The sequence below is a fragment of the Arvicanthis niloticus genome, chromosome 2 (genome assembly GCF_011762505.2).
Source record: "Arvicanthis niloticus isolate mArvNil1 chromosome 2, mArvNil1.pat.X, whole genome shotgun sequence".
NCBI lineage: Eukaryota > Metazoa > Chordata > Mammalia > Rodentia > Muridae > Arvicanthis > Arvicanthis niloticus.
The window spans coordinates 97452933-97477660 of NC_047659.1; the positions used below are offsets into that span (position 1 = coordinate 97452933).

The window sequence follows — 24728 nt, forward strand, 5'->3', positions numbered from 1 at the left end:
GTAGCTAGTTACTTAAATACATAAGTTATCCCCACAAAAAGTTATATATAACATATTTTTCCCAAAATCTTAAAATATGTAAGTATGGGCTAACCGGACAGCTCAGTGGGTAAAGGCACCTGCCACAGAGCCTAACGACCTGAGTTCGACCCAAAGACCTACAAGGTGGAAGGAAAGAGCAAGCTTTCACAAATTGTCCTCTGACCTACACAGAAAGACAGACAGACACAAGATTGATGAATAAAGTTAGAGTCTCAATACATTCTTTCACCGTGAGAAACCAGTCAGAGAAACAAGTTCCGGACTCTGAGTGGAAACCTGCAGAGAGTCAAATTTAGATTGCAGGTCTATATGACTACCACACAGGATAAAAGAAGAGCTGGTGGGGACCTCTGCTTAGTGTTTCACAGCACTGAATTGCAGTGTTGGTGCACTGAAATATGCTGCCAATAGAAACAAAATACTAGTGTTCTTTGACCAAAACTCTCCCTCCATGGGCAACACCTGCGTGAACATTTGAACTAATGTCTCTCACTATCTGCTTTATAAACAGTCATTCAGCACTTAGGAACCTCATCCTGCGTATGTTTTTCCACATTTCCCAAAAGTTGCTTAGAGAAGATGCTCAAAGTCAACCCGTCAATCATCAGCCACAACCCTCGTTTTCATCATCAGCCGATATGTTAACAGCCTATTCTAGTACTTTCCCAGTACATTTTACTACCTCCGTGGACATCAAAATGACCTATGCATAAATTCTTGAGAAAATATGAGCTTTTAGAGCAGAGGAGAAATACATGCAAAAGCACATGGTACAGGCAGCGCTTGTAAAACTGGCCGACAAGGAAAGTTTTTTTTTTTTTTGGTTTTTTTGAGACAGGGTTTCTCTGTATAGCCCGGGCTGTCCTGGAACTCACTCTCTAGACCAGGCTGGCCTCGAACTCAGAAATCCGCCTGCCTCTGCCTCCCAAGTGCTGGGATTAAAGGCGTGCGCCACCACTGCCCGGCTAAGGAAAGCTTTTCATTGTTGTGAGGTTCTATGAAAGCATGAATCCCACTGCTGGCCCTGAGAAAAGCCGCCCCCAACTCACTCACCGCATACTGGAACTTCTCGTTGTAGTCACGGTCATTGGCCTTTACCACCCGCTCCACTTCTAAAAGAAAGAAAAATAAGGTATGAGTTTCCGTGTTAAACCCACAGAAACAGGTGTAACTTGTAAAAGTGACTTCACTGGAGTCACCTTGATTTCTGTGGAGTTCTTCTCTTGTAAATTGAAGGGTGATGGTTTCTGTCCAACCTGGATGTTGGAACTAGTTGGAAAGTTCTAAATGGGTCTGAGGAAATGTTTCACTTGGTAAAAAGGGCTTTCAAAATCAGGAGGACTGGAGTTTAAATCCCCAAACCCCTGTGACAAACACAGCATAGGTGTCTACAATCTCAAAACATCCTACAGGGGGATGGAGGTGGGGACAAGGGAATCTATGGAAGCTCTCAGCCTGGCTAGCCTGGTGTATGGAGAGGAAAATCACAGAGAGTCTACCCCAAACAGGGTGAAAAGGAAGACCACCTGCCTGTCCTTTGCCCTCTACATATTGTGGCATTGTGTGCCTGCATCTAAACACAATAATGACCACACACATACACACACACACACACACACACACACACACACACGCACACGCACACGAGTGCATATGCTTGCACACACACCTCCCTTCCCCCCACACTCTTTCTCTCTTTTCCCCCTCTCCTCTCTCTTCCTTCCCATGATGATTCCCATGGCCTCCTTTTTTAAGGCCAGTGAACTCGCCTGCCTGAGAGTAGCTTCTCAATAAACCTGCCTTTAATATTATCTAATCTGGCTTGAATCTCATTAGCAGAGAGATAAGTTATCACCAACTTCTAGTGGTTTAAATAAGAATAGCCCTCATAGACTCATATATTTGAATACTTAGAGAGTAGCACTACTTGATTAAGATTAGGAGGTGTGGCCTGGATGAATTAAATGTGACCTTGTTGGAGGAAGTGTGTCAATAGGGGTAGGCTTTGAGGTTTTAAAAGGTAGGCCCAGTGCTCTTCCTTCTGCCAGTCGATCTGGATGAAGAACTCTCAGCTACTTCTCCAGCACCATGTCTATCTGCATGTTTCCATGCTTCCTACCATGATGATAAAGGACTAAACCTCAAAAACTATAAGCAAGCCTCAGCGAAATGCTTTCTTTCGTAAGAGTTGCCATGGTCATGGTATCTCTTCACAGAACTAGAACACTGACTAAGACATCAAGACACTTCTCCTCACTCTGAAGGTCACCCTGAAGATTGCACCTAAGTAATGACAACTGTGTGTTGGGGTTATGTTTCTGCCCCTATCGCTTTTGGTATGCGCTGTTTGTCTACCATCCGCCTGCATGGCTCTCTTCTTGCCTGGAAAGTCAAGTCTCTGTGGATGTTCCTGAAGTCCAGCCTGAGTCATCTAGCTGCTGATAATAGCAAGACTGGGCTGGTGGGATCCGTTCACAACCTCTGAGTGAGCCTTCCTGTCACAGATCCCTCCAGGAAGCAGCCTTCCAAGCACTCAATCACCTGAGAGAAACCTCACTCCTGGCTCTAAAGGCCTGACCATTACATTTTCTGGATTTTCAACAAACAAGTAAGGCAAAAGCCAAAATCGTACTTGGAGAGTGGGGCTTAAACCAGCGAGGTGGTTTATTTGTATAATACTACCTTAACACAAAATTAAGAAGGAAAGAGAAAAAAAGAAAACACTGTCAAAATTTAAAAAAAAAAAAAAATGTGGGTATTATTGTGAGGGGGTACGAAAGGCTCTTTCCAAATGGCAAGAAATAACCTGGGCCATTAACACACTGCAAGAGACTTAGAGGCTTCAACTCTAAGTCAAAAATTGGATACACTCATCTGAATGATTATTGGCCCCGGCTTATATAATGCATATCCAAAGGACTGTCATCTTCAGGTTCCACATTTGTGTAATCCACATGCAAGGGCACAATTCTATAGTTCTGCAGCAAACCGTGCTTATTCCAGTACCACAGCCTTGACCTACAAACCAAGGAGGAATTATCCACCTAGAATTATAGATAGACACATTCTAAAATGTTTTAAGTTATTAACATTAATATTAACATTTATTAATTAATATTATATTAATATTAATTAATATAATATTAATGTTATATTAATATTATATTAATTGATAATATTAATATAATATTAATATTATTAATATTCTGCATGTGAGTGTATGGTATGAGGAGATAGCTGCATTGCACAGCATAAGTGTGACAGTCGGAGGACAGTTCTGTGCACTCTCTTCTCCCACCTTTACATGGGTCTAGGGATCAAACTCAGGTCACCAGGTCTGTGTGGCAAGCGCCTTCACTGGCTGAGCCATATATGTCTTCCATGGTTGTATTCTAATAGATTCCCACCAGCTCTCCCTAAATAATCAAATATTGCTCTCTTACCCTAAGACCTGGTTAGATCCAGGAAGCCCTCTGCTTGCTTTTATGTCCTTGGGATTGAGTCTTTTTTTTTGGGGGGGGGGGAGGATTGAGTCTTAATCATTGTGTCTTTATTTTTGGTGATTATTGTCTTTATCAACTAATTTTTCATGAATTAATTCTGGCAGAAGATTTTGGAATCTTTTCATTAAATTCTAAAACATCCTGGTTTTGACTCTAAATCTTTACAGTTCTCTGCCCTTAGCTCGGCTACACTAGGCCTCAATTATCTTTGTAAACATTAGCTTTCTTCCGAATGTTGCTGCGGTGTACAGAAGAACAGTCCTGTCCTGGAAGAGGAAGCTAGACACGCTAGACACAGATCCCCTGCAAGAGTTCCCACTGGGAGTGTCTTCTCTGACATGCATGCTTTACAATTAAATAGTTCTTGTTTCCTGAGCTCTTTCCAGGTACGGTTTCAGTGATGAAACAAGTTTGGTCACCAGGGGGATGTAGGATTTACAGAAGCACCCCACACCTCTATAATTAATCACCAAGTTTTTCTGGCTCCAAAGGGTCAGCATGTGTTAGTAAAAGATGTAAAGAAATTAAGATGACAAACAGATGCCTTCTCATGTCCCGATGTAGTTATGGAAAATATGTGCAGAAGAGGGAAAATATTGTCAGGAGAAGGCCATTAATTTTGAGGAAAGTTTAGATAATAAACTAGAAAGTGAGAGAAGTCAATGTGAAAAAAAATAGAAGCAACTCCAGCCAATCACATGAGAAGAGCATTCCTGCCATAGAGGCCAAGGGCAAACTCAGATCCAGACAGAGGTAGGGTTGAGAGCGTGTTATAAACAGAGTGACTGTGCCATTCTGCACGTATCGTGTTTGCAAAGTAATTACCAGGGTCCTTTTTCGTTCTCAAAGTGTCTCTGTTTGCAGCTGGGAATGTAACAGTAGAGAGCTCACCCAGCATGCATAAGGCCTCCGGTACCAACTTCAGCACTAGCAGAAAGGATCTAGGTTTGAATGATATATTACCACTTCAAAAGCATCTTCCAAGGGAAAGAGAGGATGCTGGGAAGGTGGGCGAATAAGCTGAGTTTTCTTTTTAATTCTACCTAGTGCCTTAAATATATGCAGGCACACATGATATTAGTGAAACAAAAGCAGGACAATATGAACAATGAAAGAAAAGAGAAAAAAAGAAAAGATCAAAGTACCTGAAAAAAACCTTGACTCTTTTATATGTGTGTGTGCATGCACTAGTGTGCGTTTATGTGTACCATCCACATGCAGAAGCTTGCAAAGGCTGGAAGAGGGCATCAGGTCCTCTAGACTGGATTATATGTATGTGTATGTGCACTAGTGTGAGTTTATGTGTACCATCACATGCAGAAGCTTGCATCAGGTCAGAGGAGGGCATCAGGTCATCTAGAACTGGAGTTACAGTTGTGAGCCACCAACTGGAAATCAAACCCAGGTCCTCTACAAGAGCAGCCAGTATTCTTAAGTGTTGACCCACCTCCCTAGCCCTTAATGGATGAACTAGAACAGCTATAATTGAAAAAACTTGATTTAAGTGTATATCAAAATTGTAAGGTGAAGGAAATTTTACAAAAGAAAACCAAGAAGGGAATGTAGAGAGTAAACAAGAGGAAACAATCAGATGTGCAAGACTTCTTCTGACCTAGAGTAAGGTGTCAGTCCTCAAAGTGAAAGGCCCACCAGATTCCAATCGGAACCCAGGAAAATGGGCTTGCTGATTTCCATAAAAGATCATTTCCAAGCCAATCACTTAAGAATGTGTAACAAAAAATAACAGCTTAAAATTCCATAGCAACATGGTGTATAGAAAATACAGAAGCAAATGGTGGCCAACCAAAGCCGAGACCCACGTGTCTACTCAATGTGAGCCCCCAATTCTACAGACAGTTTTGCCTGTTGCCTTTTCAGTTGTTTTTTTTTTTTATTGTGTACATGGTGTGTGCATGAACATATACACATGCCACAGTGTATGGAAGAAGGCCACAGGACAACTTTGTACAGTCATTCCTGTTCATAGGTGTACGAGGGTACCAGGGACCAAACTCAGGTCACCAGGCCTGTGCTGCAAGCACGTTTACCACTGAGCCATCTCACCAGCCCCACTACTGATTTTTACTTTATAGTCTGCTGTAGATGAAGGTGTTGTTTCCCTAATTGGTTCTTGATTGGGTCAATAAAGATGGCAGAAGCCAATCACTGGGCAAAGAGAAAAAGGTGGGAGTCAGGGTCCTAGGAGGAAGAGGAGGGAATGAGATAAAGAGAAGACTTTTTGAGCCGGCCTTGGGGAAGGGAAGATGGATACCATGTAAGGCCTTGGGGCAACTAGAACAGGTGGCAGCTTCAGCCACCAGCGAAATTCTGATATAGGATAGCTGATGAGTTTAGGGCAATAAATTCTATGCCCAGCAGTTGTGTTATTGGGCTGATTTTAAAGCATTAGAACTGTCTGGTGTCTTCCATCTGTGCAGACTCAGGTGGGCAGGAGAAAAGGCGCAGCCAGGGCAGTCATTGGTGGAGCTTGCTGTGGTGTGGTTGGCTATCAGATAGGGAATGCAGTTCCTGGCATTCATGGAAAAGCCTCAGAGCTGGTGGTTTTGACCAGTTGACAGAGCTGAGTGAGACCAGAACAGCTTGGCAGCGAGGGCTGAGTAAGACAGCTGACAGCTGATCTTGAAGCATAGTGCTGGCCCAGGCACTAGGCAAAGAGCAAGCATGGTTTTCAAAATTACACACAATAGTCTGCTAAGAACAACAACCAAAAACCACACTTCTCATGAGATGTTTCATAACAGATCAAAGGACATCATCCCAAACAACCTGGAGGACTTTTGCCCTCATTTTCTGCTCATCCAACTAAATCGAGTAATGTACTTGGGTTATTTAGATGAATAAATGGGCTGAGTGCCCTTCAATCAATCACCCCAGTTGTTTTTGCTCAACTCCACTTGTGCTGAATGCTATGTGACCTGAGTTTGGAATTGAACATTCTAGAAAACAGCTAGTGAGCTGCTCTGCCATGTTGCTGGCTGAATATAAGACACACACGACACACGTCAAGATGATAATTAGGTTTGTATGTTTGTGACCACTAAGAAAACTAGCAGAAGCATGTTGTGGCTGGACAAAACATAAAGCATCTTAGTGATTCCAGAAGGTACCACAGAAGAGGAAGAATTCTTTTAAACTTGGTTCTGAACCCACTTCAGAATATAAAAATAGGCAATGCCTTCAAAGTCCTACTCCATGTAGATGACAGGAATAGCCATCACTCTGGTGCAGGAAAGATAGCTCAGTGGTTAAGAACACTTGCTGTTCTTGCAGAGGACCTGGGTTTGATTCTCATCAGTAATATGGCTATTCACAGCCATGAGTAACTCAAATTCCAGGAGATCTACTGCTCCCTTCTGGTCTCCACAGGCACTGAGCATACAAACAAACACATGCACACACACACACACACACATAAAGATATACATATATATGTATATATACATATCCTGTGGCCTTCTCACATGCACTGTGGCATGTGCACATATGTAAATATAAGGTATATTTACATATACATACATATATTTTTAAAACAAAGAACAACAAAAATGAAGTAAAATAAAATAATCTTCACCCCCAAAAGTTGAAAAGGCCAATAATATGTGATGTTTTCTTCAAACAAATAGATTAGCAATGCAATGCTGGAAAAGCCCTTGTCTCTGCATCCTGTGCTTTTTTCGTTCTCCACAGTGATCAAATAAGGATCGGAAGTGGCCCTTAGATATCAGTGGAAATTATGGTACCTTCAACCTCCACTAGGGATAGTTACCTTATAATCCCCAATCCCACACTAACCCCAAGAAGTAATTATCTGATTGGTGCTAATAATTTGTTAAATCCAATCTTAGTTTAAAAAAAAAAAACACTTTTATTATGTTTGGAAGTGGAAGTGGGAAGACATTGTTAAATCACATAAGACACAAATACAGAGGGGGAAAGGACCTCTAGAACACTGTTTGCTGGGATTGCTTAAATACAATTAAGATGCTATTTCATGTACACAGATTTTTAGACCTATAAAACAAGAGTCAGACCAGAAAAAAAAAAAAGACAAAAATAGCCCTCAGGTGGGAAGAGGCAAGACAGACAAGGTTAGGTCTGGAAGGCGCAGGTCAGGGTAAAGTGTATTTTCAGTATATTCCCTCAAACTAAATCAATAAATTAGGCCTTTCCCTTCATTACTTTTGTTTCTTTCTTTTGTCAAAATCTTGTTGACTGGAAGCCTAATCTAAAGACAGAGAATAATGGTGAGTGGGAGAGCTTTAAATCAAGGAGCCCAACCTCCAGACTTTCCGATTTGACTCCAGGGACACACTGATACAACTGAGTAGTGTACCCTGACCAGGGGGTCCCTGATGAGATGCAGCAGTGACCAGTGGCTTCTGGGATTAATTGACATTTAAATAGAAAGATCAGCAATTCACAGCCCATACATAAACATAGTAAAAGCAATATACAGCAAGCCAGTAGCCAACATCAAACTAAATGGAGAGAAACTTGAAGCAATCCCACTAAAATCAGGGACTAGACAAGGCTGCCCACTCTCTCCCTACCTATTCAATATAGTACTGAAAGTCCTACCCAGAGCAATTAGACAACAAAAGGAAGTCAAAGGGATACAAACAGGAAAAAAAGAAGTCAAAATATCACTATTTGCAGATGATATGATAGTATACTTAAGTGACCCCAAAACTTCCACCAGAGAACTCCTAAACCTTCAGCAAACAGCTTCAGCAAAGTTGCTAGATATAAAATCAACTCAAACAACTCAGTAGCCTTCCTTTACTCGAAGGATAAACAGGTTGAGAAAAAAATCAGGGAATGACAGCCTTCGCAATAGTCACAAATAATATAAAATACCTTGATGTGAATCTAACCAAGCAAGTGAAAGATCTGTATGACAAGAACTTCAAAGTCTCTGAAGAAAGAAATTGAAGAATATCTCAGAAGATGGAAAGATCTTCCATGCTCATGGATTGGCATGATTAATATAGTAAAAATGACCATCTTGCCAAGAGCAATCTACAGATTCAATGCAATCCCCATCAAAATTCCAACTCAATTCTTCATAGAGATAGAAACAGCAATTTACAAATTCATTTGGAATAACAAAAAAAACAAGATAGCAATAACTATTGTCAACAATAAAAGTACTTCTGAGAGAATCACCATCCCTGACATCAAGCTATACTACAGAGCAATAGTGATAAAAACTGCATGGTATTGGTACAGAGACAGGCAGGAAGATCAATGGAATAGAATTGAAGACCCAGAAATGAACCCACACACCTATGGTCACTTGATCTTTGACAAAGGAGCTAAAACTGTCCAGTGAAAAAAGGACAGCATTTTCAACAAATGGTGATGGTTCAACTGGAGGTCAGCATGTAAAAGAATGCAAATTGATCCATTCTTAAATCTCCTTGTACAAAGCTCAAGTCCAAGTGGATAAAGGACCTTCACATAAAACCAGATACACTGAAACTAATAGAAGAGAAGGTGGGGAAGACCCTCGAATACCTGGGCACAGGGGAAAGGTTCCTGAACAGAACACCAATGGCTTAGGCTCTAAGATCAAGAATTGACAAATGGGGCCTCATAAAAGTGCAAAGCTTCTGTAAGGCAAAGGACACTGTCAATAGGACAAAATGGCAACCAACAGGTTGGGAAGAGATCTTTACCAATCCCACATCCCATAGAGGGCTAATATTCAATATATACAAAGAACTCAAGAAATTAGACACATGACAATCAAATAACCCTATTTAAAAATGGGGTACAGAGCTAAACAAGGATTCTCAACTGAGGAAACTCAAATGGCCAAGAAGCACCTAAAGATATGTTCAGCATCCTTAGTCATCAGGGAAATGCAAATCAAAACAACCCTGAGATTCCACCTCACACCACTCAGAATGACTAAGATCAAAAACTCAGGTGATAGCAGATGCTGGCAAGGATGTGGAGAAAGAGGAACACTCTTCCATTGTTGGTGGAATTGCAAGCTGGTACAACCACTCTGGAAATCAGTCTGGCGGTTCCTCAGAAAATTGGACATAGCATTACCTGAGGACCCAGCTATATTACTCCTGGACATCCCAGAAGATGCTCCAACATATAACAAGGAAATATACTCCACTGTGTTCATAGCAGCCTTATTTATAATAGCCAGAAGCTGGAAAGAACCCAGATGTCCTTCAACAGAGAAATGAATACAGAAAATGTGGTACATTTACACAATGGAATATTACTCAGCTTTTAAAAACAATGAATTCATGAAATTCTTAGGCAAATGGATGGAACTAGACTATATCATCCTGAGTGAGGTAACCCAATCACAAAAGAACACACATGGTATGCACTCACTGATAATTGAGTATTATCCCAAAAACTCGCAATACCCAAAATACAACTCACAGACCGCATGAAGCTCATGAAGAAGAAAGACCAAAGAGTGGGTGCTTTGGTCCTTCTTAGAAGGAGTAACAAAATACTCATAGGAGCAAATATGGAGACAAAGTGTGGGACAAAAACTGAAGGAGATGTCCTTTGGAGACTGTCCCACCTGGATATCCATCCCATGTGCACTCACCAAAGGTAGGCACTGATGTGGATGCCAGGAAGTGCATGCTGACAGGAGCCTGATATAGCTATTTCCTTAGAGGTCTGCCAGAGCCTGACATATACAGAGAGGGATGCTCACAGCTAACCATTGAACTGATCATGGGGTTTCCAATGGAGGAGTTAGAGAGAAGACTGAAGGAGCTGAAAAGGTTTGTGGCCCCATGGGGAGAGCAATTATACCAACCAACCAGAGCTCCCAGGGTCTAAACCACCAGCCTGGGAGCACACAGGGAGAGACATCCCCCCACCCTGCTCCAGCTATATATGTAGGAGAGGATGGCCTTGTCGGGCATAGGTGGTAGAGGAAGTTTTTGGTCTAGTGAAGGCTGGATGCCCCAGTGTGGGGGAATTCATGGGTGTGGAGGTGGGAGAGGGCAGGTGGGTGGGGATACATCCCTATAGAAGCAGGAGGAGAGGGGACTGGGTAGGGGGTTCCTGCATGGGAGGGAAATGGGGAAAGGGGATCACATCTGAAATGTAAATAAAATATCCAATAAAAAAGAAAAAAAGTGAATAGAATTAAATCCAGAAAAAGAAATGTTCCCACAATTGTGTGTGTGTGAGTGTGTCTGTATGTGTGTATCTGTGTGTGTCTGTGTGTGTCTATATGTGTGTGTGTCTGTGTGTGTCTATATGTGTGTGTGTCTGTGTGTGTCTGTGTGTGTGTCTGTCTCTGTGTGTGTCTGTGTGTGTGTGTGTGCATGTGTGTCTGTGTGTGTGTGTCCTCATAAAAGAGCTTGGAAAGCAAGTTGGGTGATTCAAACAAATGCTAAAGGGCTTGGGGTTTGTTTTCCTCTTTGATAAGCCAATGTAGATGTATTCATCCAGTCCAAAGAGTCAGAAAATTCAATTTTTTGGAAGTTTTATTCCCTCTATGGCTACTATGGCTTCAGAGCAAATTCATCCTTTTAGTATACCTGAACTGGATTCTATAAACTACAAATACAATCTTTACATAAGCCCCTGTTGTGTTGTTTTCTACACATGATTCATGACTGGAGACTTAATGTTTGCTATAACGATAATGGCAAGAGCTAATGTTTATTGAGCACTTGCTAAAATCTAGATATAACCGAAGTATTTCACAGACATTATTTCAGGAATCTTCAAAGCGATGGTATTAAGTACTTGCTATTCCCAGCCTCACTTTACAAATAAGGAAGCAAAGCCAGAGAAAGATGATGCAGTGAGGTCAGATTTGAAACACGGGCCTGCCACACCGATGACAAAGACTCGGCAGTGAGTCTGGGAAGGTGGAGACGGTGGATGCTATTTTGCAAAGGTGACTAAGAAACTTCAGATGGATCTACCCAGGTACAAGAACAGGGAGAGGGCAGGTATAGGCCTCCTTCATCAAATGCAGTACTCTAGATGTAGTTTGAATCATATCCCTTCCAAACAAAACACTAGTCTCCCCATTGCTCTCTTTCCCCTCCCACTCCTCATTTTAATAAAATATAAAGTTTTGCCCACTTTTTTATGTCTACATTTATGTGTACACAGAAATTGTTTCAAATATTGGTAAAATTAGACCTGGAATTTGGACCATGGTCTTTTAACATAACAAAGACTTGCAACACCAGGGCTTGTTGGAAGTAGCCACATTCAAACTGGTTGTCCTCATGTTTACACTATAACAACTGTAACAGTGATTTGTGTAGTCTTTCATATGACAATGAAAAAATGGGAAGAATTCTAGAGTCTTAGATTGTCATCTGGAATGTCAACAGATTCCCTTCACACACACACACACACACACACACCACGGCATAAATAAAATCTGCAGATAGACACTACACTGGGACAGAATTCAGCTTCTTATGAGTCTAAATGTTGCAATGTGTTCAACAAGGGAATCCATGCATCATGAGGTAATTGTGGATACAGGCACCAACCATCTGCCAGAGATGTCACCAGAAGGAGAGATCATATAAGCTCAAATTCAACCTTTTGCCTTTAAACACGATGGTCAAAAAAATGAAGAAATCTTAGTAATAAGATGTAGAATGTTCACTGAAGGAAAAACTGCATAGTAGTTGTCATTGACTGACTAAGATAAAATGAAAACTCAATATTCTCTGTGGTGGTTTGCATAAGAATGGACCCCATAGGCTCATACATTTACACCAGAGAACTGGACTCCTAGAGAAGGATTAGGAGGCATGGCCTTGTTTCAAGAAGTGAGTCACTGAGGGTGATCTTTGAGGTTTCAAAATCCCAAGGCAGGCCCAGTGGCTCTCTTCCTCCGCCTGCAGATATGGACATAGAATGCTTACCTCCTTCCCCAGCATCATGTCTGCCTGCATACCACAATGCTACCCCCATGATGATAACGGACTCACCCTCTGAAGCAAGCCTCCACTAAATACTTCCCTGTAAGAATTGCCATGGGCATGTGTCTTGTAACAGCAATAGAACCCATACCAGGACACTCTCTGAAACTGAACACTGTTTCTACTGCAAGTGGGGCACCCCAGCCTAAAATTCTGAAGCACAAAAGGCTCCAAAGTCTCAACCTTTTTTGAGCACTGGCATGATATTTAAAACTTTGAGATTTCTGGAGAATTTGAGATTTTTGCCTTTCCAGGATAGGAGTACTCAATAAGAAAAGGTCTATGAAAATATTCCCAAATCTAAAAAGTAAAAAACAAACAAACTCTAAACCCAAAAGTACTTCTGGTCCCAAATACCTCAGAGAAAGTATACTCAATCTATTTTCAGAAGACTAGTTACTAAAACAAACAAACAAACAAACAAACAAAGTGTATTTTTGTTACCTCAACCAGTTTTAAGTATTCATGTATTTCTGCAACAAAACACTGCTTTGAAGTAAAAAAGAAGAAGAAGAAGAAGAAGAAGAAGAAGAAGAAGAAGAAGAAGAAGAAGAAGAAGAAGAAGAAGAAGAAGAAGAAGAAGAAGAAGAAGGAAAGAAAGAAAGAAAGAAAGAAAGAAAGAAAGAAAGAAAGAAAGAAAGAAAGAAAATGAGGAACAACCCACAGATCGACCCAATCACAGAGATACAAAACCACACAGAGAGACACAGCCACACAGATCAATACAACCACACAGACTGACAACAAAACCTTTTCACTAAGCAGAATAGTGATGAAAGAGAATGTGCTACAGCATGTCATTTCTAATTACCTCAAAATAAGCAAAATCAAATTGACAGAGATCAGAAGGTAGCTGGGGAGTCCCGGAGAGCGATCACAGCAACACACAAAGGAACTTAGTAAGGACTTTTCTGGGTTTTGTTTCACAAGCCCTCGGGAGGTACATGAGTAAACACAATTGTCAAAGCTCTTCTAACTTACCATCAGTGTATGTGTTTTCTGAATGACTCACACTTCCAATATAAAATAGGGTTACAGTTCCTATTGTTTTGTGTCATCTGAAGAATTCAAGCCTTACCAACTAGCTTCTTCTTACTGCAGAACATCATCACCCTGAGTTTTCACCACGTCATGAGTGTTGGCCTACATTTTAAAGAGAGAGAAACACTCGTCAGTATTTGAAAGATGCTCAGTATCTTTATATTAACCCTCTTCAACAGTCTTCCTACAAAAATTTAGATGAAAGGTTGCTGACATAATAAAGAACAATAAGTCTAGATTAAAATGCTTATAATTCTGTGCCGTAAAAAAATGCATGTTTGTATTACAAATATATTGGGGTTCAGAAAAACCATACTTCAAAGTGAAGGCCTTGAAGCAATACTTGTCTCTGGTCTCCTTCTCTCTGAGCTCTCATCCTCTTCCCTGCAGCTCAAAGAAGTCTCAGAAGTTAGAATTCCTCCTCCCTAAGATGGGTCATAGAACCCAGAGTCCCCTTCCCTCAAATCTGGCCATAAAAGCTAAACTGCTCCCCCTAAACACTCCCCCCATAGTTCTGGAGAGAACCCTCCATGAAGAAGTCCTCTGACATATTTTTGATTGTAGGTCCTAAGACCCCCTCTTTCCCCATTGTTTAAAGTGTCCAATTCCACACCCCAGTGGGGAAAAATGCCACAAATGAGAGCCAAGAAGAATCTGGACAGATCGGTCTGTGGGCATTCTCTACTTCATCATCTTTTGTTGGCTCAGACCCTCTCTGTCCAATCAAAGGGCCATAGGATTCCCTCTGCTTCACTGAAACAGCCCACCAAAAAAATGGATTGTTCATGTTGGGTCTGACTTTGGGTCTTCCTCCTGGTATCCAGAATTATTAGTGACTGGTCACCAAAGATCATAGCATTTTCTCATTTCTACTAACTTGTCAGCTTTTCTCAGCAGACTATGTTACATCATAGTGAAATTTTTGAACTTCCCAATAAAGGCTTTATGGCAACCCGAGGTAAGCACATATGTGTGTACTGGATTTGGCATAAAATTTTAATCAACTTTTCTAACTTATCCCAAACACCAGCAATTGGAATATCTTAGGGTTATACAAGCATCTGCCTTTTGCTGGAAAGTGCTAGACCCTCCCCACAGCCTGAGCTGATAACTCTCCTAGATGTGGGATCTATATATAACAGGGAATTGTTAACCAGGCTGCAACTCACCAAAATTTTCTACTCACTTATCCACATATACCTCCTTCTCTTGGTTGTTATCCAACATACTAAAATAATACCATTATTATCTTTTTTTCTGCATTTGGCCTAATTTTTTATGAGATAAACCCTATCAAAGATCTAAAAAGAGCAAATGCACAAACAGATTACACACAACATTCATAACCTATGGGAATGAGCTCATGAAGATTTGCAAACAAGTGGCAGAGCAAGCAGGCATATGGAATTGGCGGCATTCTGTTAGTTAGAGAGAAATGATGTATCTGCTTCCTGCTCAGAGAAGTTACACACAGAACGTATGGAGTGTACTGGAAGAAGTACTGTGTGGTCAGACGCACAGACACCAAATAAGACGAACGTTTGGCCTAGCAGTTACAAGAAAAGACGTTTAAAAGGAAGTTCATCAATCCCCACGGTTGTCCCTTGGTGTCCAAAACACCAGAAATCATCCATTTGTCTCCCTGTTACCACCCTGAGGGGTACCTGACAAACAGAGACGCTGAGAGTAGGAATCTAGACTTTCCTAGTACCCAGATTAGTAAAACTGGTAAGCACACAGATTGGCTATTGCTGCCATGTGCTACCAGAAGCAGGAGTAATTATAACCCACTAGAAACTCCCCTGCTCCCTCCTGTACACTTTCCATGCCATTGGTTCCAAGACTGCCCAGATCATCCCTCCTCTCTACCCACATCCCTGCCTAGGCAGTGGGTGTCATCTAGGACATTTCGGCTGACCATAGACATTCTTCCTCTGTGCCTATCCTCACAAGCCTGTCTTGGTCCAGATTGGGAAGTTATAGACCAGTGTCACATCAAAACTACAGACATCCTCCTTAAAGGGATATGGCATCGTGTCATGACCCTGCTAAGAAACCCAGAAGACCTCACATTAGCCTTGGGGAAGAAAAGTTAAGGCTTCTACCATCTTGTTTCTGCTCATGCGTCTTACCTGGTTTCTCCCTCCTTCCTTCACTTCCACACTTTGTTCGCTCGTCGTGTCTGCACTTCAGAAATACTCAGCTTAGCTTTTTTCCCATCTGGAGGCCTTCATGAATCCTCTTCCCTATACTTATAGCCATGTAACCACGGCCCCACCCTCCTCACCTCATATATTAACTCACATGGCACTTCCTCCTCGAGCCACTTCCTATGTGTTCCACAAAACCTGGTACTGTTCATCCCAGAGTCAATGGCACTCTAGGCTGTATTTGTCTACTACATTGTCCTTCTCATTACTTCTCAAACTCCAGTGGCACAAGAACCTCATCTGGCCCATGGTTTTACTCCTGACATCTGACACATGCCTGGCTCACAGTATTACTCCGTGTGTTTATTGAGCATGAATTAGCGATGCTCTCTATTTCCCTAAGAAATGGAATGAGGACATACATGTGCCAAAAGGTTCTCCTCTCTTATCGATTTTTCTTTCTAGGACTCAAGCACCAGCGTGGCTTTGATTTGTCATTCCCATTTGAGGCTCCTAGAGGTTTGGGGGTATTTCATCTCTCTTGCTATCCCCTGTCTTCTATATGGCTATCTCCTAAACACCCTTAAAGCAGATTAGGACCAAATGAGATGAGTGCATTTGGTGTCATAGCAAGTTGAAGAGCATGGGAAAGAAGGGCGGGAGTGGGCAGAACTTGGAGGAGAACCTCGAGCACTGCAGATTCTCAGTAGATTCTCAGGAGGAGTGTTCTCGTCAGTTTTGTTCTTTGACAATTATAAACATTTGGTCGCCACAACCTTCCCTTACCTCCTTCTCACCCCTGCCATGTTCCCCTCCCCCCTTCAAGTCTCTTTCCCACAGTCATGCTTCTCTTTTTGTTTTGAGACTCTCTGATTTTAAGCAGGAGCATCTGTGTAGCTGTGGGTTTGGAACTATCTGTTTCAGCCTAGTGGACTCACTGGTGGGTACACGGCTAACTAAAGGCAATGACTACCTCTACCCAGAAGCAATCAGTTTCTTTCTTTTTTTTTTTTGAAATTAATTTTTTATTGGATACTTTATTTACATTTCAGATGTTATCCCCAAGAAGCAATCAGTTTCTAATAGAATACAAAGGATTTTTTTTATGTAAGTCTTTCCTCTGGAAAAATACCATAGGCAAAGCAGTCCTCACCCACAGGACTTTTTCCTGGTTTCCTAATGATTTTGTTTGTTTATCTATTTTGGTACAGGATCTGAAGGTCTGTTACTCACTATATATCCCAGACTAGCCTCAAACTCACAGCAATCCTCCTGCTTCAGCTTCCTGGTTGCTGGGATTACAGGTCTTTCCACCATATAGAGCATTTTTATCGTTACCGCTTTGTTCTGCAAAATAATCACCAAAAGGAGCCAGAGCAGACATTAAATGGCATGTGACAATGACATCTGGTGCTCCTGGTGCCCCATCTGGCCAGAAGAGAAAAACCAATCAAGAAGTCTAAGCCAACTTGTTAAGACATGAAAATTGTCCCTGGGGACTAAATCAACATGTTCTGCTTTCACAGGACCAAAATCCCTTGTTGGTTTGTTAGATGGCTGAGAGAGTGGTGCTAACTGATAACCAGTGTTAAGGATGAAGCTAAAAGCATCTGCAGACTACAGAGGGAGCTACGGTGGAAGAGCCATGCAGCTTTTCTCTTGTTTTAAATCTTCCCGCACATTCTTCTCAGTTGCAAAATTCCCATCAAATGAGGCTTCAAAGAAGGCCCTATCCCTCACAGTCTCTTTATTCCCTAACAGCCTTATGTTTTCACTTCCGGCTTCTCACTCTCTCCTTCCAAAGTGTCTTGAAGTCATTTATTTTGAAGATAGTGAATAGATCCATTTCAACTTTAAGCACTTTTACTCTTATAGAAATATTCTCTACTCCATAACTCAGAGTGTGGCATCACCCTTGCTGTGTCAACTAAACTACTTCTGTGTGATTTCTAGAAACTTTTTCCTCAGTAGTATCTTATTTGAGGGTTTTAATCTCTAAAACAACATTATAGGAAAAACAGAAAGACTTTGCTTTAAAGCCTATCTCCACCAATCCAATCCTTTCCTTATAACAGTGACCAAGCAGGCAGAGTTTCTAAAAGACTGGGGCCAGTGCAGCAGACTTCAGTCAAACTTGAAGAAAATGAAACTTCCTTCAGTACTATAATTTCTATACTATTCTTCCTATTCCTCACCAAAATTCGCTCACCCTTAGATGCTCTTCCTCACCTGGGCTTAGGGTGCTTAGGAGATAGGAGCTAGTGGTATATAGAAGGACTGGGCCATTAAGAGAGATGAAATAGCCTCATTCCTTTTTTAATGCGTGTGTGTGTGTGTGTGTGTGTGTGTGTGTGTTGTTGTTGTTGTTGTTGTTGTTGTTGTTGTTGTTCAGGCACATGTGTATGAGAGTGTACCACGGTTCACATGTGGATGTCAGAAGTCAACCTCTGATGTTGGACCTGGCCTTTCACCTTGAATAACGCAGGATCTTTTATCCATCACTGCATAAACCAGGACAGTTAGCCTGCACACTTCCAGAGAGTCTACAGCCGTCACTTTCTGTATTCCCATAGGAACACTGGGATTACCAATGCATGCTACCACACCAGGCTCTCTGCAAGTTCTGAGGCTCCATACTCATGGCCCCTTGCTTATACAGAAAGTGTTTTCAGTCTTGCACATTCAGCAACTCTCCAAAATACCCTGCATGCCACCTGTTCCACCAAGAAATGTGTCAGAGTAAAGAGAAAGTCAACTCTTGTTGAACACTGGGTCACTAGAGTGCTAGGGAAATACAGTAAACACAATTGGGTGACAGAAGTTTGTGAGACATAAACTCTAGCCCTAAAACTAGGAACTTGAGATTCTGAAATCCAGACACATGTAAGTACTAAGTAGATGAGAGTCAAATGATTATGTCCCCCCACTTTTTAAAACTACCCCAAATCATATAAAATTGTAAAATATCTTTTACTATAGGATAAATCATATCTTACCCTTGGCTTCATCCAGCACAAAGGATCAATAAGTAGTTCCCACCTATAGAAGTTCTAGTAACTTAAATATAACTGATAAATAGATGGTAGATAGATAGAAGATTGATACAAATAAGTACCCCCAATAGATATCAGTAGGTAAGTAGATGATCTATAAATAGATGATACATAGATGATTAATAGACATACATGGGTAGATAGAAGACTGATATAAACAGATAATTCAAATAAATAAATAAATAAATAAATAAGGAGACGGATCATAGAAGGCTGATATCAGTAGGTAAATATATGTATATATATATATATATATATATATACATATATATGAATGAATGAATGAATGAATGAGGAGTGTGAAAATACAGAAAAAAGTTAACATGCACACATACATATGTGAGCATATATTCATTTAAAATTAAATAAGTACATTTAAAAAAACAAAACCTCAGTTGTACTTCCAAAAATATTTTCATTCCTTGACACACATGGTTGTTTGTTTGTTTGTTTGTTTTACACTAAACTGTGCCTCTAGTCCTTTCTCTTTTCTTTATTCTTTGGGTTTCCATTTCAAGTTCAAGTTTTGAATCTTGCTCACAAAGATAACTATCCAAAAAAAAAAAAAAAAAAAACAGAAAAATAAAAGGAGGATACCAACAAATGCAGAGAAAATAAGGAGTTCATGACTGAAATAATAACTAAACAAGACACCTGGGAACGCAGCTGTGTGGGAAAAGGATGCCTTGCCCATATAGCTGTTTGGCAAGGAGGTTTCTCCTCAAGGTGAAAGTGGGCACAGCTGGGTATGGGTGACTCTGTGCCTTAAGCTAAGGATTAAACTGGAAATTCCCTCTAGTGATTGGAGTCCATTCAGCAATTAGGCTATTACAAACAATTCCCCCTGCTCCAATTCCACACTCACCAAGCAACCTACTGGTAATAAATTGCTTTCCCACAGAAGCCTTCAGGGAAAGAACACGTCGGTCATGCTAAAGTGAACATCTGGTCGTCTTGATGGTTGTTTTACACGTTTTAAACTAATAAATTGTCATTCTTGCTGTGTGTCATACATGCCCTATACTAGTGTTGGTCTTCCTCAGAAAGATATATCTGTTTCTGGTGTTCTATTAAAGTGCTGTCCAAACTCCACAAGACAAAAGGTCTTATCTGGCCATAGGCTGCCAAGCTGTTTGGGACTAGGAGGCAGGGGTGGTTAGAAGCTTGTCCTCTGATGGCTGGAACTCCTGCTTTCCTTCCTGTATAGAGGGAAAGTTTCCTCCTGTATAGAGAGAGTCCCTGACTATAGAACCTAAGGCGAATCTCTGTAAGCCTTGGTACTGACCAACCTTGATAAGCTAAAGAAACAGACATTGCTTTGAGCAGCCTGTATTCCTAAGATTCAATTTCTGATTCTAGAACATGTAATGGCTTCCTCCAGCTATTGCATTAACAGAGAAGCTCTCCGCAGATGAGTGTCCCTCCCATTTCCTCTCTCCAGCCCATTCCTCCCCGTGCCCCTCCCACTTCCTCCTCTCCAGCCCACACCCCCCATGCCCTTCCTCTCTTCTTACACATCTCTCAATCTCCTCTACTTGTTCCCTGGATTTTCTTCCTATTGCTCCTTAGGTTGTTTGCTTCCCAGGTGTGCACTTGGGTGAACCTTGAAACCCCACCTGCAAAAGCAGTAAGGCCTGAAGTTGGAAGACTAGGAGGATGCGTGAAGGAGCCTGTTCTTCCTCAATCGCTGACCCTTGTTTCCCTCAGGCCTCGGCCTCCCAGAACTGAGAAGCAAACCTCTCATAGATCCTGTTTCCCATGGACATGGAGACCTGGCCAACAAGCTATAGTCAGCCTTGTCTGCCAGCTCAAGGGCAGGCCCTTAGAGCCTCTACGACTCTGAACAAGGGAGATCTTAATGAATCTTAACCACGGGAAATGAAACCAGAAAGAGAGAAAGGGGAAAGCCAGGCTTCTGCCCTGCGTGAGTTCAGCTGAGTGTGAGAAAGGGCAGAAGGTATAAGTGACGTGTCCATCACCTTCAGTTTCAGTGGCAGCTATCTGCAATCATGGAGCACATAGATTTCACACAGTGTACAAACATAGAAGTGAATCTGTGTGTGTGTGTGTGTGTGTGTGTGAGAGAGAGAGAGAGAGAGAGAGAGAGAGAGAGAGAGAGAGAGAGAGAAGTGATGGCTAATGCAGCCAAACGTATAAGTGAGTAACTGTCTAATTACCATGCCTCAACAGTAAGTTATTCTCTTACATAACGTTTATCTCTATTTTTTGTCTCCATCACCTCTGTATTCCCTATTCCCAAGATCCTCCTGTGTTCTTTTCCCCAGTCTGTGAGCTTCTAAAGGAATTCATCCTTGTCTCGCTCCTGACCAGACCGTGCTGATGGGCTGTGTTCACAGATGGAGGAAGGAAAACTGGGGTTAGAGGTTAGCAGAATCAAATGTGGGGAGCCAGACTCCAAATAGGGAACCGATAAGGGGAAGGAAGGCAGGGAGGCTTGTCTGGAAGAGAGGAGGAGCAGGAAAGCCGTGCAGAGAAAGGCAGCAGGGCAGGCTAGGAGAAGAAGGGAAGAGAAGAGGAAGCAGGTGGGCAGGGGAACAACAGGAGAAAGAGAGGATTTAATGTTTTATGGTTTGATAACAGCTTCATGCCTAATATAAACAGACCTCATAGTGAACTGATAACACACACACACACACACACACACACTGGATCCAAGGCTAAGCCCTCAGCTTGTGTTTTCTCATTCAGTCTTCACCAGAATGCTAAAGAATGAGCCATCATTGTCCCCATTTTATAGATGAAACGACACAGTATTGCAATGGTCAAGAACCTGTGATTAACCCTGCCAGTAACAAAGACAGGGAAAGTCTACAAGAATGAGATGATTAAACTCTGCTTACATAGCCATTGTTATTATTCTCTAAGTCTTCTTACAAAGATACAGTCTACTGTATACATTTTATTCATTTTTAGTATTTTTTTAATTTTGCGTGTGAGTATTCCCATGGATATATGCATGTACACCCCATGCATGCTTGGTATCAATGGAGGCCAGAAGAGGGAATCAGATTCTCTAGAATTGGAATTTCAGATGGTTGTAAGCTGTCCTGTGGGTGCTGGGAACTGGACCTGGGTCCTCTTCACCTGTCCAGCCCATGTCCAAATGCTTAAAAGATTACTGTCACAGCACAGACCACAGGGAAAGGGTTTTGAGGACAACGACCAGGATAAAGCAGAGCTACATGCAGTCTCTGCGGCTAACTCACCACTGTCTACATGGCATCCTTATGTTGGAGTCAGAACCAAGAGCACCGGGTGATGACTAAGCCATGGTATTTGAACACTAAGGGGATAGAGATGACATTGACTATGACAGCACTGGTCGAGGAAGAGGAGGACATGGAACAGCAGAATCAGAATAGAAAAGGACAGTGATAAATCCAATCTGATTACATGAGCCTCTTGATCATCTTCAAAGCCAAGCAGAACAAACAAATGTATAGGTGTGGAATGGTGGGCATGTGAGGGAGAGCTGAAGCCCTGGGAGTGAATGGCCTCACTAACGAAGAACCAGACGAAAGAGGGGCAAAGAAAGGCCAGGAGCTGAGGAGAGTGAGCCAATCACAGAGCAATGATAGAGTGAAGGGGAGATTCACCCTTCAAAGACCCAGTCCAGGAAGGGACCAGCACAGGAGAGGCGCTCAGCAAACCGCACTCAAGAGAGTAAAGACAAGGGAAAGGGAGGGGGCCCATAATAAAGAAGAAACGTGTTTCTGGGAAAGCAGAGCACTCAGAATGTCTAACACTCACTTACAGATGTATTCACCAACACGCAAAATATGTAAGATAACTAAGAAGCTGCTGCTTTCTCTGCTAGCCTTCCAGGAGAAATCCTTAAACAGAACCAATGTATTACACAGGAGTGTCTGGAATGTTCATTTGATTTCAGAAGCTGAGACTATAAGAGAGGGAGGGAGGGACGGAGGGACAGAGGGACAGAGGGACAGAGGGACAGAGGGAGGGTGGCATAGGCACAGGGCAGGGTGGGTGAATTTCTGTGAGTTCTGTGAGTTCCAGGCCAGCTTGGTCCACATAGCGACTTCCAAGGCCACCTGAGACTACACAGTGAGATTCTGTCTCAAAATGTAAGAGAGAGAGAGAGAGAGAGAGAGAGAGAGAGAGAGAGAGAGAGAGAGAGGAAGGGAGAGAGAGAGAAGAGAGAGAGAGATGTAAAAGAAGAAAGGAGAGGGAAAGACTTCTTATTTCAAGTATTGTCTACTAACAAAAATTTCTGTGTGATTGTGCATGAACAAAACACTTCTGTGCTCAGGCATACACTTACAAACCATCTCCCAAGGGCACAAAATATTATTTGGTCTGTTTTTAAAGATTCATTTATACAGTATCAAACAATACAAAACCCATTAGTAAATAAAGGCTGTGCAAAATCCCCCTGCGTTTTCATCTCCAGTGGAGGCTGACATGCAGCCACATCAGAGAGAAGGGCTAGTTTGTAGACACAGGCATTTGTGCCCCACATGAACCCTTCTGTTTCCTCATTCTTTTGTCAAAACACTTCAATCCCCAAATAACATTTCTCACCAGTTTCTTCTTCAAGCGGCGGTGGTTTACCTGAGACCTGAAACTCTCTCATGTCTATGAACAAAACAGCCGAATGATTAAATTTTCTAGTCAAACAAACCTTAGCTCTGAAAATCTATCCCTCGAGCCTCAGAAACACAAGCCAGTGGGAGCCGTACATTTGAAGCATGAATTAACCACAGAATAAACAGGACCTCAGGCTGTGCAGAAGAAACCTGCTACCCAATACTCTAAAACCAAGATGCTCCGCTCCCATACAGCATTTTAGACACGGCACTCGCAGAATAAAAATCTGAATCTCAACTACAAGGAAAAGAGAGTGCCCCATCTCATATCCTCAACTAATTTCCCCCAAAATTATTTTTAGGACAAGGCAAACAACACATATTTACTAAAGCTCAACCATACAGAATGAAAACAGCAAACCAAAACAGGAATTTGGAAGAAAGAAAATGTCAGTAAGTCCCAAGCAAACTCCTCTTGATCTCCTTAGCCAGGGAATGGTCCCCCACCTACTCACCTCAACCTGGATCTAACTTTCTTCCCAAGAAAGGGGCTTTCCCAGCAATGCAGATAGATCAAACAAGTATCCACTGGGTACGCACACCCACAAAAAAGCAGCGCTGTGCTGAAAGCTCTAGTAATTACAGAAAACAAACTGAGTCTCTAGGGGGCCATCCTAGAAAAGTTCAACTCCCAGAAAAAAAAAAAAAAAAAAAAAAAAAAAAACAAAGCAAAACACACACACACACACACACACACACACACACACACACCCTTGACCACTTACCACAACCGGAAGCTGCTGGGTGGCAACCAGAATCAACAGTCTTCAGGAAAGGATGCTGTCACTTAAGAAAGCAGCTTCCCCAGCAGAGAGGGGAAGCAGGGGTGGGGGGCACTCCTTGGAAAGAGTCTGAGCCCTCAGGAGCATCTCCTCCTACAGTTACCTGCTACTACAGCCAGCTGGGCTGAACAAAAGGGGACTCCCAAGAGACTGCTCCTGGAAGATGGCTTCTTCTGTGGAAATCAAGGTAGAGGTTGTGTTGATACACAAGAAAAGCCAGCTAGCTACAGCATCTACTTGTCAACCTTCTAGCTGCCCAGGACTGAGGAGGATAAGCAAGCATCTTTGGAGTGCCACCTGTTTTCCCAAAGATTAAACAATCAGCGATGGGGAGGCATCACAGAGGGAGCTGGGCTCTCTCAGGAATGAAAGCTAAGCATGCACACGCAACATTCAAGGCACAGTGTAGCAACACTTCTTTCCCAGCATCCTTAATGTCATCGAAGCAGAGGACACCAGGGTTAACTAACCCTTTTGTCGATTTCATGGGAATTAGATCTTTAATTTTTCAGTTTGGGATTACTTTTGAGGGATTCTGGTTCCTTGAGTGGAATTAA

At 42.0% G+C, this 24728-nt stretch overlaps 1 protein-coding gene across 6 annotated transcripts in view; it reads right to left on the reverse strand.

Annotated features, from left to right (window-relative positions):
• Window positions 1–24455, reverse strand: part of Atp8b4 (ATPase phospholipid transporting 8B4 (putative)) — a 172545-nt gene extending 148090 nt beyond the window's left edge. For 3 of the 6 annotated variants that reach the window (XM_076929686.1, XM_034495825.2, XM_076929688.1), the window contains exons 1-3: window positions 23845–23991; window positions 13596–13660; window positions 1096–1154 (exon numbers count right to left, since the gene is read on the reverse strand). In XM_076929686.1, coding sequence (XP_076785801.1) covers window positions 1096–1154; window positions 13596–13626 — 90 coding nt within the window. In that variant the 5' untranslated portion in view covers window positions 13627–13660; window positions 23845–23991. Of the gene's footprint in view, window positions 1–1095; window positions 1155–13595; window positions 13661–15690; window positions 15797–23844; window positions 23992–24114 lie in introns of those variants that run through there. The other 3 variants (XM_076929685.1, XM_034495824.2, XM_076929687.1) reach the window with 3 other exon arrangements.
• Window positions 24456–24728: the final 273 nt, after the last annotated feature.